At 48.2% G+C, this 18,504-nt stretch overlaps 1 protein-coding gene and 1 long non-coding RNA gene across 7 annotated transcripts in view; one reads left to right on the top strand and one right to left on the bottom strand.

Moving 5' to 3' along the window:
- The window catches only part of LOC140622227 (uncharacterized), a 33,225-nt gene extending 23,631 nt beyond the window's left edge, over nucleotides 1-9,594 (bottom strand). The window contains exons 1-3 of the long non-coding RNA XR_012021974.1: nucleotides 9,239-9,594; nucleotides 6,429-6,600; nucleotides 4,885-5,011 (exon numbers count right to left, since the gene is read on the bottom strand). This is a non-coding gene — a long non-coding RNA (uncharacterized lncRNA). The remainder of the gene's footprint in view (nucleotides 1-4,884; nucleotides 5,012-6,428; nucleotides 6,601-9,238) is intronic.
- Nucleotides 6,738-18,504, top strand: part of LOC140622225 (NACHT, LRR and PYD domains-containing protein 1b allele 3-like) — a 34,562-nt gene continuing 22,795 nt past the window's right edge. The window contains exons 1-3 of one of the 6 annotated variants that reach the window (XM_072807895.1): nucleotides 6,738-6,757; nucleotides 18,078-18,112; nucleotides 18,232-18,318. In XM_072807895.1, coding sequence (XP_072663996.1) covers nucleotides 6,753-6,757; nucleotides 18,078-18,112; nucleotides 18,232-18,318 — 127 coding nt within the window. In that variant the 5' untranslated portion in view covers nucleotides 6,738-6,752. Of the gene's footprint in view, nucleotides 6,758-7,544; nucleotides 7,694-18,077; nucleotides 18,113-18,213; nucleotides 18,319-18,504 lie in introns of those variants that run through there. The other 5 variants (XM_072807894.1, XM_072807892.1, XM_072807893.1 and 2 more) reach the window with 5 other exon arrangements.

Below are 18,504 nucleotides of genomic sequence, written 5' to 3'. Positions count from 1 at the left end.
TGAGATCTTTCATCCATTTTGAGTTTATCTTTGTGTATGGTGTAAGAGAATGGTCTAGTTTCATTCTTTTCATCTGGCTGTCCAATTTTCCCAGCACCTTTATTGAAGAGACTTTTTTTTTCCAGTGGATAGTCTTTCCTGCTTTATCGAATATTAGTTGACCATAGAGTTGAGGGTCCCTTTCTGGGTTCTCTCTTCTGTTCCATTGATCTATGTGTCTGTTTTTGTGCCAGGACCACACTGTTTTGATGATAACAGCTTTGCAGTACAACCTGAAATTTGGCATTGTGATGCCCCCAGCTCTGGTTTTCTTTTTTAATATTCCCCTGGCTATTCAGAGTCTTTTCTGATTCCACACAAATCTTAAGAATATATGTGTCCACTCTCACTACTGTTATTCAACATAGTACTAGAAGTCCTAGCCTCAGCAATCAGACAACAAAAAGAAATAAAAGACATTCAAATTGGCAAAGAAGTGAAACTCTCCCTCTTCGCATGATACTCTACAAAGAAAACCCAAAAGCCTCCACCCCAAGATTGCTAGAACTCCTACAGCAATTCGGCAATGTGACAGGATACAAAATCAATGCCCAGAAATCAGTGGCATTTCTATACGCTGAGACTGAAGAAAGAGAAATTAAGGAGTCAATCCCATTTACAATTGCACCCAAAAGCATAAGATACCTAGGAATAAACCTAACCAAAGAGGGAAAGGATCTGTACCCTAAAAACTACAGAACACTTCTAAAAGAAATTGAAGAAGACACAAAGAGATAGAAAAATATTCCATGCTCATGGATTGGAATAATTAATATTGTGAAAACGTCTATGCTACCCAGGGCAATTTACAGGTTCAATGCAATCCCTATCAAAATATCATGGACTTTCTTCACAGAGTTGGCACCCAGTATCTTTAAATCAATGCGTCTCAAAACTGTGCCCTGCTTACAAATCATGAGGAGATTGTGTTAAAATGTGGATTGGCACTCAGTAGGTCTGAGTGGGCCTGGGATTCTGCATTCTAACAAGTTTCCAGGTGATGCTGATGCTGCTAGCCTGTGGATCTCACTTTGTGTAGCAAGGTCTTTATCAAATTTATTTTCAGCTCAAACTAACACCCTGACCTATACTTATGGATTCTATCATCAATAAGGGGAAGGCAGGGTTTATAGATAAAACGATACTAAAACACACTAAAAGGACAAATTCCAATTTTTCTAGAATGACAATTATCCTATTGTCTTCTAAAAAAGACCCAGATGATGTTTAATTTTAAAAATTAAGCGAGTTAAAATTGTGTTGAGCAATATTTTATTGTTCTGTAACAATCCTAGAGTTAATTGGAGATGGAATGATGTATTATAAAACTCGATCTGGAAATCACTCTTTGAGTAGTTACATCTTCAGGTGTGTGATTAGAATGGGGATGTAAGGGGTTGTAGGAGGGAAGACTGGTAACTTCCTAGCTGAAGTTACTTTCCTCAAATTCCTTCTCACACACTTTCAGTCTCTAAGTAAATAAAGCAAAGAGATAAAGATAAATCCAGCTAAATTCTGCTGGGTAAAGGCAGAAAAGGAATAGTCCTCACAAAAATATAATAACATTTGTTGACAATAGACATCTAAAGACTAGTGTCTGAGTCAGCGTGGGCTGCCATAACCAAATGTCACAGCCCGGGTAGCTTAAACAATAGGCATTTATTTCTCACAGTTCTGGAGGCTGGGAAAGTCCAAGGTACCAGCAGAATTGGTTTTTGATGAGAGCTCTCTTCCTGGCTTGCAGGTAACTGCCTTTTTGCTATTTCCTCATAAGATGAAAAGGGAAATCTGGTCTTTCTCTTTATAAGGACACTTGTCTCATTTTTTTTTTTTTTTTTTTTTTTTTTTGGTGGGGGGAGGTCCTACCATTATGACCTTATGTAAACCTAATTACCTCCTACAGGCCCCACATGCAGTACCACCACATCCTGGGGTAGGGTTTCAACATCTAAATTATGTGGGCAAAGGACACAAAAATTCAGTCCATTACAACTAGATACAGATTTTTCTAGATAAATGATTTAACTTCAATGCTGGAAGTCTGTTAGTTCTGGGCAAAGGGCTCTATTGTCAGTTGTGTGTTTCACCAGAATGAAGTGTACCATGGTGAGCTCTGGCTGAGAGAGGAGCAATAGGCAAATGCTCCCTTCCCCATGGAACCTGGAGGATTGCTTCTTTTGTCATTTGGAGAAACTGGCTTGCATAAAAAACCCTAGGATGCCATGAAAAGCATCTTTAACAAAAAATGGGATGCCCTCATTCTAGAAAACAAACATTGTAAATTCCAAAGTAGCTCAGAACCCAAGAGACTAATCAATGCCTTTAGGAAGAAAACCAAGAGTTGTTTGAATTCGTAACAAAAGATTTCCATTGGGGATCCCTGGGTGGCGCAGCGGTTTGGCGCCTGCCTTTGGCCCAGGGCGTGATCCTGGAGACCTGGGATCGAATCCCACGTCAGGCTCCCAGTGCATGGAGCCTGCTTCTCCCTCTGCCTATGTCTCTGCCCCTCTCTCTCTCTCTCTCTGTGACTATCATAAATAAATAAAAATTAAAAAAAAATTAAAAAAAAAAGATTTCCATTGGATAATGTCAGTAGCAAAAGAACTTCTTAGTGTTGATATCTTGGCTGCATCTGCTTTCCCAGGGCTGATAGAGAAAGACAAGAGTCTACGACACAGAGAAAGCAGCTACGGAGAAAACTGAGTAGTCTTTGGCGTACTTAAATCAGGAAATGCCCGATCTTCTCCTATTCACAGCTTCAAGAAACGATTCTCACTCTGATCTTACAATATCCTTTTTTTTTTTTTTTTTAAGTATATCCCACGCCCAGCATAGAGCCCAGTGCAGGGCTTGAAACCATGACCCAGAGATTGAGACCTGAGCTGAGACCAAGAGTCGGAAGCTTAACTGGCTACACCATCCAAGTCCCCCTGAGATTATAGTACTTGAGGAATTCTCCAGGATATCTTCAGAAATCCTCTCTCTTCAAATCTCTATTAACACTCCATTCTCCAAAAATTAAGATAAATAAACTCACTGGTTAATCTAAAAACAAGCATGACTCACATACAAATTTCATATAGTATCTTTAGTATCAATAGGAGATAAAAAATCATATAAAGCAAATAGTGCTAAATAAAAAATAGCGAAACTTGTTCTTAAGATGGACAGACCTTTGAGATACAACGTAGAGCAAAAACAAACTGAGAAACAGCGCACATATCACACAGTTTTTGAGACATACATAAAAATGATATTTTCTATAATATATAAAAATATTTTGGGGAAAATGGTCTGAAATGAATATTCCCAACTGAGCCAAGTAATTACCTCAGGAAGAGGATTAAACAACCACCACAAAACAAAAAAATCCAAGCATGGGCTTTACCAATGGAGCTTCCCAAGAACAAGCCCCATTTGGCCCTCAGAGAGGGAAGACACCATCTTCATCGATTTAACCAAATGTGTTGGGAAAAATAAAATAAATATATTTAAATAAAGGGAGAAGGAGAAAGTAATCACTTTATCCCTTGCTGTCTTCTCCCATTCAAATAATGCCTTGGCCTCTACTTCCTCGAGCAAAGACAGGCCCAAACTAGAGTAATTTGAAGTAAATGCAATTTGGTACTTGGCCAGGGTTTCCCAATCATTTGCAGGACCCAGGGCTACAGTACAAATGAATGTCCACATGTAATAGTCTAAATATTTAGAAGTTATATATCAAGTTAGCTCACTGTTAACTGAAATACATTCCATTTTTCTGACTTGACAGATATTCCTGTAAAATGGTGTGGAAGATCAGGTCAAGTTAGACTTCTCAGTCTACCACCAGTGTGAGGCAGCATTAGGGCCTGGCTTGGGGTCCATAGGCCGTCCTCTTGGCGTTCCACTGCTTGCTTTGTCTGCACTGTGAAGGGCCTGCTTTGTCTGCACTGCACTTGTGGACCATTCAGCTTCCATAATGTGGACCACCTAAACTCCATCCATATTCCTTTAAGGAGCTAAACGTGGTCTCTCCTTAACCCTGGCCTGTGTATGCTGGTGGTATGTTCCACCCATAGAAAGTTGGACCTGGGAAAAAGGCCTATGCAGGCCCTAAAAGTGGTCTCAGGACCATTTGGTCAGAGAATCTGGGGTCTCTCCTCCCCTAAATTTGTTCTACAAGTTGGAGTAGGAGGTCAGTGTCCAGAAGGGCAAACCCCTTGGGCCTCATTGGCTCCTCATCCTGTGGGAGGTACAAATGGAGGTAAGGGCCCTCTGAAACAAGGTTCAGGGCTAGCCCTGGCCTAAGGTCAGTATTTTTCTTTGCTTGGGGGACTCCTGGGCTCAGGTCCTGATGAGTTAAGGGATTTCAGGGGTTATTTTCATTATATTATATAGAACCTAAATCAGTGAATTAGCCTCATTTCCCCCACTTTGTACAAAATATGGATAGTTAAAAATATGAGCAGCATAGCCAGCATGAGGACTTTCTCCTCTATGAGAGGTGCCTAGGACTGGAACAGTGACTGATTAATGAAACCAGACATGCCTCTTTCATCTGATCATGTCATTTCACTGGAATAGCAGGCAGAATGGTTGACACCATGTAAATTATTCTCTCTCCTTCTTTTGCAGACCAAGTAAGGTTGAGTTTACCTAAGTTGAAGTGCAAATGATGTGATTCTACTACATGAACCATAGGATCTTGTTTCCTGTTTGTATTAGCTATTTATTGCTGCATAACAAATTACCCCCAAATTTAGCAGCTTAAAACAACAAACATTTATTCTGTCATAGTTTGTGTGGGTCAGGAATCTGGAAGTGGCTTAGACCCACCAGGGCTGCAGGCATGAAAAGACTCACCTGGGGTGAAGGATCCACTTCCAAGCTTACTCACATGGTGGTTTTCAGGCTTTGGTGTCTCACAGGCTGTTGGATCGGGGGTTTCAGTTCTCTGGGTCTCTATTGCTTATCATATCATGTGGGCCTCCTGGAAGCCAAAGAAGGAGAATTTCAGGAAGGGGAGAATGGCCAAGTGAGTCAATGGCATAAGAAAAAGTGTACTCCAGATCTAGCAGCTGCAAGGTTAATTGCTGACCTTAGCAAGAGTGGACAGTGGGTCAGGAACAATGTTAGAATTGGTTGAGAAGTGAATGGGAAGGAGGAAAAGGGTGAATGGGCCAGTAGATCCCACACCAGAGTTGGCCAGCAGGTGCTGGGTTGGGCCACCTGGGGAGCTTATAAAAAATATGCCAATTCCTTATAATTAATTATAACGTATTATATATTCGAAAGTTGCTAAGAGCATAGATCTTAAAAGATCTTACCACAAGAAAAAAATCTGTAACTACGTGTGGTGATGGATGTTAACTAGACTTACTGTGGTGATCATTTCACAATATATACTAATATTGAATCATGTTGTATACCCGAAACGGATACAAAATTATATGTCAATTATATCTCAATTAAAAAAATACCAGTTCCTAGACATCCCTCCCTTTTTTTGGGGGGGGGGGGCGGTGTTTGGGCAAGGAAGCTGAGGTTGAGAAAAGTTAAAAAAACTTGCTCAAATTCCCATAGCTAGAAGACAGAGCTGGGGTTAGAGCTCAGGCTCATCTGGAAGCCCAAGTTTGTGCAGGTAGGCAACACACTAGCTTGGCTCCCATGTGAAGCCCATGTGAACATGAACCAGCTCTCCACTGACAGCTGGTGGCCCTGTGTGAGTTCCAGTTATATGATCTATTAGAATCCCAGTTAGCTTGTACGAAAAGAGGGTGTAATATTTACCTTGTGTTGTTATTGCAATGATTAAAGATAATTTATTTTTAATGCCTTCTTGCCAAAGACCACTTGGAATACACCTATAGTTATACAAGCTGGATTTATTACTCATTGCAGTGAGGGAAATGTACAGCGTAGGAAACCATGGAGATGTCTCAGCGACAGGGTGTTAGAAAATATTATTAAAGGATTTGGGCTCTTGTTAACTGACATGGGGGTCAGCTTAAGAAAGCAGGGGTGGTTCTATGAATGTGTATCTTCATAAATCTTAGCCACAGAGAGGGCAGACTAGAATGAGGCTAAGGCCATGACTGGCCAAGAAGCAGCAGTCCCTCTTATCAGCCAGGAGAGCTGTATGTTTGATATTCTGTGGCTTGGACAATGTTCACATTTTGTCTGTGTTAAGACATGATTACGAGTGGTCCTGTTCTTGCCTTGATCCATCATGGTCACAGAGAGGACTTGTCTGATGTTGGTGTTCTGTGAAATTATGTTCAACAGGAGAACACCAAGGCCCAGGAACAGTGCCAGAGTAGCTCTTTCTTAGAATATAAAGTACCTACTAACAGTGTTGGACTCTCCAGTGTTCCACCCAGAGGGGTTATGACTTTTATTGTACTCACCCACACTGCCCATTCAGGACCTCTGAGTCACAGTAAGGCAGGCAGGTAGGCTGAGACTCTTGGAGGAATGAATCTAAAGGACAGGTGTCTCTTCAAGCTGCAATGAGCCACTTTCTTCCCCAGCTTCAGGCATTACATCAGGCCATTTCCATGAGGTCAGGGGTATTTCAGTCTGCGGAGAATTTCAGAAACAACAAAGAGAAGGCTGCCAGTCAGAGGACCCATCCTGGACTCTGCCTCCTTCCTGCCGTGGCCCTGTAGTGAGCGCTACCATGAGGCCGACCTGGGCTAGATGCTGTGACACCCACCACTTCATGCTGAAAAATGGGGTAAAAGACAACAGTGCGGGATGAGGGCCACGAACAACCTAGGCAGTAGTTCCCACACTTTCCTGAGCATTAATTAGAATCACCTGGGAACTTAAAACTATTGATGCCTGGGTCCCACTTCCCTGATTGAACTGGTGTGAGATGCTACTTGGCGGCATCGCTATTTAAAAAACTTCCTGGGTGATTTAATGCGTTGCAAAGTTTGGGACCCACTGGTTTAATCCATCCATCTTTATGGTTTTGGAGGCGGGGGGGGGGGGGGGGGCGGAGTCACGCAGCTGTTAATGCAATAAAAGCTGTGGTACCTCATTCCAGGCGCTTGCATTTTAGATACAAAACCTGACAGAGTTTCAGGGGGCTTATAGATCCCCAAGAAGCAAATCTGGGAACCCCGTGGTGGTGGTGGTGGTGGGGAAAATCCCCAGATACTGGGGTTGCCGCCCCAATCAGGATGACTTGAGCTCTCTGACCCCTCCTGAAAGAATGACGTTGGTCCCTCTTCACAGAAGCCTCGGCTTGGTGTCCTCGAGCCGAGCTCCCGCAAGGCCAGGGCGCCAGCTGGCAGCCAAGGCCGGGCCGGCGTGCGCACGTGTGCGGCTGTGCACCCTGGTGTGCACGCGCGGGGCCGCTGGCGAGCGTGCGTTTCCGTTACCGGAGCCCGGGCAGCCGGAGGCCGCGGCTGCAGCGGCGGAGGCGCGCCCGGCACCCCCTCCCAGCCAGTCCCCTCCCCCGGTGGCTCTCGCTCGCCCTCCCCCCGCCCCCCGCCCCCTCCCCCCGCCGCGTCGGCCGCTCCGAGGGCGCAGGGCAGCGCTCCGCACGCGAGCCCCTGCAGCGGCCGCCCCGGCGCGCACTGAGCGCAGAGCCCGGGGTGCGCGTGGCGCCCCCTCCCAGCTGCAGAGGCACGATGAGCCGCGGCCCGGGGGTCGTGGAGAGCAGGTGAGCGCATCCGCGGGGCGGGAGGCGGGGGGGGGGGGGGCGGCCGGGCCCAACGTCGGCGCGTCGCGGAGAGGCTTTGCCCCCTCCCGGGACCTGCCCCTGCGGGCGGCCCTGGGGTGGGGGCCCCCGCCCGGCATCCCCGCTCCGGCCGCGCAGACAAAGCCCGCCGCGGCGGCGCCGGCTCCGCGCGGGCACAGAGCGTGGGGACCCGGTGCGCCCCCCGCGCTCGGCTCCGCGCCTCCGCCCCAGGCCGGGGGCTCGCGGACCCCACCCGGGCAGCGCCGGCGGCGCCGGGGTCGCGCGCAGGTGCCCGCGCGGGAGGCGGCGGCGCGCAGCCCCCGAGGCCCCGCGCTCCCGGCCCAGAGGCGGGGCCTGCCGGCCGCGCTGCGCCTGGTGCGGCCGCCTTGCCCTCAGTGCCTGCTGCTGGGCGCCGCGGCCCCGGCAGGTGGGCCCCGCTGGCTCCCGGCGCCCGGTGGGGGGGCTGCGGCGGCCGGCGGGTCGCGCCGAGGCCCCCCTTGCTCCCCGCGGGGGGCCCCGCTCCGTTCCCGCCTCCGCCGGACTCTCCGCCCCCGAGGCTCGGTTTCTGCTGTCCTCGTCTGCCCCCGGCTCCCGGGCTTCAGCTCTCGGGAGCCCCCGCGCCCTCTGCGCCGGGGCGAGGACTTGGGGGGGGCCCTGCGCCCTCTGCATCGGGACGAGGACTTGGGGGGGCCCTGCGCGCTCTGCACCGGGACGACCACTTGGGGGGGCTTCCGCGCTTTGCACCGGGGCGAGGACTTGGAGGGGGGCCCTGCGCCCTCTGCACCGGGACGAGGACTTGGGGGGGAGCCCCCGCGCCCTCTGCACCGGGACGAGGACTTGGGGGGGCTCTGTGCCTTCTGCACCGGCACGACGAGTTGGGGGGGAGCCCCTGCGCGCTCTGCACCGGGAGGAGGAGTTGGGGGGGGCCCTGCGCCCTCTGCACCAGGACGAGGACTGGGGGGGGGCTCTGCGCGCTTTGCACCGGGGCGAGGACTTGGGGGTCCTCCGCGCCCTCTGCACCGGGACGATGACTTGGGAGGGGGCCCTACGCGCTCTGCACCGGGACGAGGACTCGGGGGGCGGCCCTGAGCCCTCTGCACCGGGACGAGGACTTGGGGGGGCCTGCGTGCTTTGCACCGGGACGAAGACTTGAGGGGGAGCCCCCGCGCCCTCTGCACCGGGACGAGGACTTGGGGGGGAGGGGTCGCTCCAGGCGGGCGCCTGGGGTTTTGTCGAACACTGTTGGCACTTTGGCTCCCCGGCTTTTTGGCTTTTTAAGCTGTTTGAATCGAGGGTGGGATTGGTTCCCTTAACGCCCCCCCTCCCCGCCCCTGCGTGGAGGCCCCCCCCCCCGCCCGGCAGCCCTCCCCGTCCCATCCCCCCCCCCCCCCCCCAGGTTGGCGCTAACACAACGTCTCATGCACGGAGGGCTCCAATCAACGTTGCTTGAAGGATTGTCTGCTGTTTCTGTAGAGGTAGCCAGTGCCTCCGTTGGTCACCAGACCTTTAACAGCAGCTGCTTTTTACCTGGGGCTGTTTGTGGAGAGCTAGTTTGGGGATCCTCTGGCGGGATCGCGGGCCTGTTCTCCACAGTTGCCTCATCTGCAAAAGGAAGCTTTGGGCCTTGAATGTGGTTTTCAGCAAGTCGTGTGATGGGCGGTTTGCAAAATACATCCTTTAAGCAATCCTCTCACTGCCGTTAGTTCAGTGCTTGTAGGAAGTCCCCTAAAGCAGTGCAGAAACGCTCAGCAAAGATTCAGACTGCAGAGAATTTCCTTCTAGGATGGTTACTGCTGCAAAACCGAGGAACACCTAGCGCAAGGAGAGACTGCCACGGCTTAAAATGTCCACCACTTCAGCTTTTCGTGCATCATTAAACATTAGGCCCAGTTTCTCAGAGAGGAGGGACGTTTGTTTTTCCACCACTGTCCTTTCTTTAAAACACTGTTGCAATCAGGAAGGCAGCCTAGAAAAGTCTGTGTGTAGGTAGGCTTTACTATGTGATTTCTTGACCAAGATCATGAAGAAAACCACAGTAGGACACATTGAACATCAGACCCTCTTCTTAGAGGGGTATTCATCCAATGGCAGGTCTTGGGAATGATTGTTAAAGAGAGTTTTGAATTAAATTATGGCTTTACTTTTGTAAAGTTTCCCCTCTGAAGAAAACCCTAAAGAGAGGAAGTGAATTGAAATATGATAAGTGACATTAACACAGTCCTTTCCACAAACAGAGCTGACTGGACTTTTCTGCGGGCCACCCAGAACAACCCACCCTTGCTGGTATTACTGGAAGATAGGGACCCTCCACCTCTTTCCATGAAAACTTGTTAGTCCACCATCTCTGATCTTTCTGGCCTCTTCAGGGAGACTGTTGCTAATGTGTCATTTTCATGTTTCAGCCTGGCAACAAAGTCCCCTAAAATTCAGTATCAGACCAAGGTGAGGTGCAGTTCTCTGTAAACTGTAAAGCACCCCATAGATGTTGGCTACTGTTGCTTGTAATTTTTAGTAGCCGCACAGCATTCCATTCTCACATATTTGGCGATTTAAGCTGTTTGTTATAGAGTTTTTTAAATACCGAGGAGGAGAGTCTTTATGGCTACCATATTCTTTCTGTTCTTTCTGTTGTTTATATGTTCAATGAACATTTTTTTTTTTTTTTCCAGTGCAGATTATAGGCCAAGCCATGTGTTGGATGCTGGGGATGTGGAATCCTTGGCCATACACATGCCCTCTCATGCTCTTACTCGTTTTTTTTTTTTTTTTTGCTTGTTTTGTTTTGTTTTTTGTTTTTTTCAGTTTTCAGACTTGTAAACAGATTACAGCAGAGTAGGGCAATAAATCCATTAATCCAGGTGTATATCAGATGTTGGCTCAGGGAGAGGTGTAGAGAAATTCCTTCTACAGGGCTGAGTCATGGGGATTCCCCTCCCCACACATCTCCAGCTCCGGTAAACTCTTTTTTCTTGTTCGCTCTGGGCACTTTCTTTCTCTTTTCTCTCCCTCCTTCCCTCCTTGTCTTCTTGCTGCTGGAGATGTTACAGCCCTTTCCTCTCCTGGCCCCACTTCCCTTTGGAGTACATTGTGCAGCGCTCTCCCTGACAGGTACAGGGAGGGGGAAGGGAATAAACCCTGAAACTGTTCTCCCCAATTCCTGCCACCCTACAGCTGCCTTTTAGGCCACATCCCCCATGCAGTTAGCCTCTTTCCCTGGCTCCTCCACCGGCCAGGCTCATTTTCCATTCACAACTGTGGCCCAGAAAGCCAAATCCTAGATACTTTCCTTTTCCTTTCCTAAGATGCTGAAAACCCTTTGTGTGTGTGTGTGTGTGTGTGTGTGTGTACATACACAATCATACAGAAAACACAAGCATCCTGAGTGGCACCTCACAAGTGAACACATCTATGTAACTACTACCATCTGGGTCAAGACATAAAAAATGGCGCCCTAGAAGCCCCTCTCATACTCTGATTACTCACAGTCCTATTTCTTCTCCTCAGAAGAGTGAGATTAATTTTGCTTGTTTGTAAACTTTATAAAAATAGAATCATACAGCATATAATCTTCACATCTGGCTTGTTTTGTGCAACATTTACATCCGTGAGATTGGGCCACATTGCTGTGTGTAAGCAGTTTTTCCTGGTCATTGTTGACACTAGTCCATTATATGATTATATCACATTTTGTTCATCCATTTCTGCCGTTGATGAGTGTGGTAGTTGTTCCCAGTTTCTGCCATACAAATAATATGCAATGAATCTTTTAGCCTTTTGCTACCCAAAGACCTACCAGTTCCACCACTGTCTTTTTTTACTGGAGTGACTTAAAAAGGGAAAGTGCTGGGTGGAGCAGCCAGCCTGCTGAGCCAGCCCTGTGGATTTTCCATCTTTGCCATTGCTAATACCTTTGGAGGAACTTCATGAAGACTGCTCTCATTCAGGGACCTGACCAGTGAAGAAGAGACACTATAAGATGGCTTCTTTTGTGAGTGAGCTGATTGGAAGTAGAGATCTTTGGGAAGAAAGAAGAAAAGAAACTAGGTCATGATGGGAAACTGGCTTCGTTCAGGAGGTATCCTGATCAGGGGATGGACAGCTGGTGGCTCAGGGTCTCCACATCTCTTCTGCCCGCCTCCCACCTGCCCCCACTTTCCCTTTGTTGAGTCTCTGATCTACCCTAGGGCTAGTCCTGGAGGGCTTGGCTCAGAGGAAGTCTTTCCATCCTGGCTTGTATGGAGGAGACCTTGCCTTCCAGACCTCAGTTCTGAATGAAGACAGTTTCCTTGGACTGTTCTTTAAAGTTATGTAGCCCCCGGGAGCTTTTTGGACTACAACTTCCTGGGCAGGGGGCTTGGCTCTTGTGGCCTGGGGGATGGAGGTTTTCTTTGGCAAAATGCTTAGGCCTCTGGACTCCACAGAAGCAGTGTCTTAATCTGCAAGTTGTCAGAGGGTCACACAGGTTCAGGCAGTCCGCCTGTAAGAAGCTAAGGACAGCAGATTCTGGGACCCTGCACTATTGACTTCCTCCTCTGCTTTCAAGTTTTAGATCTTCCCAAGATGGAAATACAGAGACTACCTAGCCGACTGAAGGATTTCCACTTAGCATCCTGGTGGTTGTCACCACTTTGGTTACAGAATTAGGATTCCTCTACCTCCTTGACCTTCCTCATCTCTTGCTTCTCCCCCCCCTCCCCACACACACACTTTCATTCTTCCTGTCTGTGGACCTTGATCCACTCCTCCCTATCTCAGACGGGAGCTGCTCTCAGTACTCCCAGTTCTTCTGTATTGTCCATTTCTTCTTGTGTTTTGTGGCTCAGCTTAAATGTCACTTCCTGGGGTTCCTGGTGGCTCAGTTGGTTAAGCCTCTGTCTTTGGCTTAAGACATGATCCTAGAGTCCTGGGATCGAGCCTGCTTCTCCCTCTCCCTTTGCCCTTACCCCACTTGTGCATGTGCCCTCTCTCTAGAATAAATAAATAAATAAAGTCTTAAAAAAATATCACTTCTCCAGGGAGCCCACCCCAATTCCTCAATCTTAGAGGAACTCTCTTGTCATTCTCTAAAAGCACTTCCTGTCTCAGATATAGGAAGTCAGGCTTCCCCATCGGGCTGATGGCACAGGCTGGTTGCTTTGTTCACTCGTATCTGGCACACACACTCCACACATGTTAGTTGATGAGTGAATTGATGAGGAAAATAGGAGACCTGAGACAAGATTGTCTCTCCTTATAACTTGCTGTGTGATCTTGGATATTTGATTCACTTACCCTCTCCTAGATTCCCATCTCCCTTTGTAAAGTCATGCATCAGGCTGTAAGATCTTGTGGGTTCCTTTCGTTTTCAGTTTTTTCTGAGCCTAACAGCTAGAGGAGCCTGTTGGTGGGGAGGCAGCACTCTCTGAAAATGCAAGATGGCTTTAGCATTATGTTTAATTGGCTGTGTGATTAGTCACATGCTTGTGATCTTAGCATAAAAGCTCAGTTCTTCCCAGTTGCTTGTAGCCTGCTCTGGGCTAACAGTATAGCTTATGTTTGTTTTTGTTTTCCTCTTCCTGCATCATATGCATATGTATTTGTTTCCTGATCTGTCTCCTGCCTCCATGCAGGTGCCCCCTGGGGACAAGATTCATGTGCTTTGTGTTACTTTTATATCCCCTGTGCCTAGCACAGCACCTGTCTTATGGTAAATAGCTAGGTGTTTGTTAATCTGAGTTGATGGAAGAGATCTATATTATGGAGAATATTACTGGCATTGGGATTATGGCCTGGGAGGTATAGTTATTTCACTATTGTCCATATTAACTTTGTGACTAACATGAAATCTTCTCCATTTTCTTTAACCGATTTACTTACGGGTTTTACTTTGTTACTGTCTGTTTTCTAGAAGGTTGATAGGAGCTAATAGAGGTAAAATCCTGCTTGGTTTGGGACGGGTGGGTGGCTCAGGTCCTGATCCCGGGGTCCTAGGATTGAGTCTCACATGGGGCTCCCTGTGAGGAGCCTGCTTCTCCCTCTGCCTAGGTCCCCACCTTTCTCTCTGTGTCTATCATGAATGAATAAATAAAACCTTTAAAAAAAATACTGCTTGGTTTAATTCTGTGAAAAGTTAGAGGAGGATTTGGGGATTATTATGGATGTAATTATGCCTAAAAAATTCCTTTTACGTGTAGGTGAGAATTACCTTCATAGGCAGTAGGATCCTTAGTAGGAAAAAAGACTGGTGTTTCGTTATCTGCGTGGCAGTCTTTTTAGCTTTTTTTTGTAAAACCGTACTGATAAAAGCTTGAGCTCTGCAATCAAATGGACCAGGATTCTTGGATAAGTTACCCAAGATCCCTGAGCATTATTTCCTCTTCTGTGAAAGGAGGAAAATTCTAGCCCAGCGTCAGGCACTTAAAAGGTTGTTGTGATGATTAAATGAGCTCACTGACATATGCCAAGTCCTTGGATTAATTTCCAGCACACCGTAAACATTGAACATAGGCCATTATCATATTAAGGTTTTATTTCTACTTTAAGGATTGTTAAAAATCTTTAAGTGGAGAATTATTACTTATGAGCCAGATGGGAGTAAAATCATTTGGACGCCTAGTTATCGATCTGTCCACACTGCACAGAGTCAAGCCGGGTGCCGAGGAGGGAGAAGGCGCTTCTTCAGAGGCTGGAGTTCTTGCATTCTGGTTCTAGTGCACCTTCACCTGCCCATGTTGGTTTGGCCAAGGACTGAACACCTCTGAGCTGCAGTGTCCTCATCTGCGTGTGGGGATGGTGCTCCTTGGCCTGCCTTCCTGGCTGAGTCAGTGTGAGGGGCTGGTGCTCTCATATTTGAAAGCACTTTGGCAGTTTTAGGGTCCTGCACCTGCATGAGGATTTGGTGGTGTTCTCAGGTTACATTTCATTGCAGCTATGACTTAATTCCAACAATAATTGGTTTTACTCCTTTGCACATACTTTCATGTAATCCACATTTTCCAACAAGCATGCAATAATCACCCTCATTTAATATTAGCTCTTTAAGGTTTTAAGCCTATTCTTTTGGTCCTGTAGCAGCTCAGGGACTTTACTGTGCCAAGATGCAGGGTGTTTTACCAGTTTGGGGCCTGGAAGCTGATAGGTATGAGGCAGCATTTAATTTTTTATTTTTAAGATTTTATTTATTCATGAGGGACACACACAGAGAGGCAGAGATATAGGCAGAGTCAGAAGCAGAAGTCCCCTGTGGGGAGACTGATGCGGGACTCGATCCCAGGGCCCTGGGATCACGACAACCTGAGCCAGAGTCTGATGCTCAGCCACTGAGACACCCAGGCACCCCAGAGGCAGCAATTATATTTGATGCTAATGTTGGAGCTGCAGTAAAATTATACCTAGTAATAATGATTGAGTCCACCTCAAAATTTAAGGAGTTTCAAGTGTAAGTGGATGTGCCTGCCCCTTTCCTACTTATTTTCAGTCCCTGAATGACACAGAACATTTGGAATGGGTGCTCTCTCCATGGTTGCTGTGGTTTAACTCTACAGCAGTACACGTGGAAGAAGAGTGTGGGGATCTAGCGTTCCTGTAGTGGCAAGGGGCCCCTTGCGTCCTCCAGGGTCTATGCACATGGGGTGGGGGGGTGGGGGGCTGCTGCTGCTCCTCCTCCTCCTCTTCCTCCTCCTCCTCCTCCTCCTCCTCAGGTCTAAGCCCCTCCCCCTTCACGGTCTGGTGTCCAGTGTTTCTGTGCAGGGAGCTGGCCTTCCACTCCACAGCCTCACTAATCTCATCTTGGGTGCCACTCACTTTCTTCATGGAGAAAATAAAGATTTTATGCAGAGGCTTTCTGGGTCTTAGCAAAAGTTCTAATATCTAAGCAGATGGATACATGTCTGGAAACAGATAAGCAGCGGCAGAAAGGGGAAAATGAAAGTGCTAGTCAGGAGAAAAACACAGTTTTGTTGAGAACACAGAAGTGGGTTTTAACCAGACATATTTTGTACGATAAGAATGGTCAACTTCCAATCCACGTTCTCATAATTATTTCCAAATTAAAAGGCATTGTGGCTGCATTATACGAGGTAGGAGTCTAGAGAAAAAAAATGTAACGTTTGGCTTGTTCTTTTACATATTTCATTAAAAACCATATTTTAGCCTTTCTTAGTTTCTTGAAGCATTTCCCAATTACAGGTTCGTCACCACTGCCTGACCTTTTGAAGCAAGAGTTGAGGATTAAAAAACAAGAGCATTTAAGCCTGAAAACGAGAATGTGTGTATTTCCTAGAACTATGGCACTTGGGAAATACCACATATACTTGGGGAAGTTTACCAGCATAAAATCTTGGGTCAAGAAGGTTTACAACATCTGGGGGTCCCAACTGACTTGGGGGAAGAAGAGGAGGTAAAGGGAAGGCAGTTGGTCTGCTGCTTTGCTGTCTTCATCCTCAGGTTGCTACCAGGTTGGGATTTGGGGGGGAGTGGGCAGTGAAGGAAGGCATGGTACCAGGTGAGCACATGGGCTTTGAAGTTATAATGGCCCAGAGTCAAGTGCTCCTTTTCTAGATGTGAGCCCCGTCACCCTGCGGGAGTTAATTAACCTGTCTGTGCCTCTCTGCGTTCTTAAAATGGCTTTTTGGGGCAATTAATGAGAAAATAAAGATTTTTAAACATGTGTAAGTGCAAATAAGGTCATTGTTGTTTTCTTCCTGTCTTTCCATTTATTCATGAAAGTTTCTGATTCAGTGGGCCCAGGAAAACTGTTTATAGAGGTTACCTCATGCTGCTCTAATGGTCCTCGGACTGTACTTTGAGAAGTGCTGTTCCTAAATGACAAACAGGAGTTTTGGCATCAAAGGAAGGGCAGGACCGTCACTTCTATGCACACACAACTCCAACATCATAGTACGTGTCCTTGGGGCACATGACTTGCAAGGCCATAGGCAGTGACCCTGGGTGGGGGGGGGGGGGCGGTGGTGATACAGAGAGTGTGCTGTGTGTGTGTGTGTGTGTGTGTGTGAGTGAGCCAGGGTGTGCTTGGGACACTGAAGATCTTTCACTCTGGGGGAGCGCACAGGTGGGAGACAAGGGAGCAGGGTGGAGGTCCTTGTGTGCAGTGCCAAGGAGTTTAGGTTCAGCCAGAAAGCAGTGAGAAGCCACAGAAGGCTGTAAGCAGAGACATGATTCAACCACACTGGTGGTCACATGATGAGCCAGAGGATGAGACTATTGGCATGTATAATAATTATGAGAAAATTATGATTAACCGGGTGAGAGCCAGTGGGGGGAGACAGAGGGAGGGAGGAGGAGAGGAAGAAAGAGGGGGGCGGAGCGCACTTGAACTGAGACAGGGAGTGTATGTCAAGGAGGGGACAGATTGGAGAGATGTCTAGAGGGAGGCTCAGGACCACTTGGACTGGCTGCTTGATGGGGAAAAGGGGGCAGGAGCTGGTGATGGTGGAAGGTTCCAGGTGGGTGGCCCAGTGATGGGCTTCTCTGCCAAGGTGGGTCAGGAGGAGGTTCTCAGGAAGAGGGAAAGTGAGGATTAGTTAAGTACTGACCGTGTTTAAAGTGCTGGAATGCCCCCAGGCCCTGGGCATCTGAGCTCGTGGAAGAGGCCCAGGACGGAGGTGCCAATTTAGGGGAGCACCGAGGCAGTGTGAGGCCAGAGGAGCCTGGGGGGGGCATGAAGCCCAGAGAGAGAAGGTGGGGGGTGGCAGCAGAGCAGGTGAGAAAGGACGTGGAAGCCGTGGGAATGCCAGCCACCAGCTTCATCCTGGGAGGTGGGGTCACCAAGGAGTGAAGAAGGCCCCTGGGCCTGTGGGCCTGTGGGCCAGGGGTCCCGGGGAGTCTGGGAGAGCAGGCGCCAGGTGGCTCGGAGTCCAGGACAGTGGGGACCACGTGCTGTCTTGTGACTGGTGAGAAGGATGCAGAGCGTCAGGCAGCGGTGAGGACGAGGGACCCTCGGTGCTCAGGGCACTGTACCTGTGGGAGGAGGCCAGAGCAGCAAGGGGATCACTTGGGAGGAGGAGGTGACTCATGGAACCAGATGGAAGGCCTGGAGGCCAGCGCAGGATGGGCACAGGATGGGCCTGTGTGCCTAGGGTGCGACAGAGGAAGGCCAGCTGGCTGGGCGTGGGGCCTTGGAGGTGCGGCGGGCCGAGGGGTGGCCAGGTGCACACCCGAGAAGCCCCGGACCATGAGTTCGGCTTGGCCATGGGTGGACTCAGGCCTTGGCCGAGAGCCGGAGGGGCAGGAAAACCAGGAAGGAGAGAGTTCTTTCACACGTGACATTTCCAAGGAAATGGCATACTGATCATTTTGAAGATTTTCGTAATTATGTTGTATGACATTAGTATCCGTTTTTAAGAGTCTTTCTCTTTTCTTGTTCTAGTGATGATCATCATAATGCGCCTTCAGAAGAAAAAGGTACGGTACTCCTGAGTCCATGTTGAGTTCTTAAAAAACTTATACCGTTGAAGCATTTGCAGTTTTAGAAAATGATCGTTTATTTTCCTTATGGACTGCAGCTGCTTTGTTACATTCAGGCATTTACCGACTGTTGGCTTGCAAGCTGGCCACCTTACAGGAACAGCAAGGGGAGACCGAAGAGGGGGGCAAACCGCTCCAGATTGGTAGGTGGCAATTTTCCTAAGCAAGGGAACTCACTGTGGAGGCTGGTCTTGGTCTGCCTGGTGCTTGGAAGCCAGGCAAGTGTCCGTTCATGCATTGAGCATCTACAAAGGGATGGGTGCTGGGGAATCAAGGTGCTAAGATGTGGCCTCCATCCTCCGGGCCTCAAAGACCAATAAAGAAACCAG

Source organism: Canis lupus, chromosome 31, assembly GCF_048164855.1.
Source record: "Canis lupus baileyi chromosome 31, mCanLup2.hap1, whole genome shotgun sequence".
NCBI classification, from domain to species: Eukaryota; Metazoa; Chordata; class Mammalia; order Carnivora; family Canidae; genus Canis; species Canis lupus.
The sequence above is the reverse complement of the archived record's forward strand: the minus strand, read 5'-3'. Positions and strand labels throughout refer to the sequence as shown.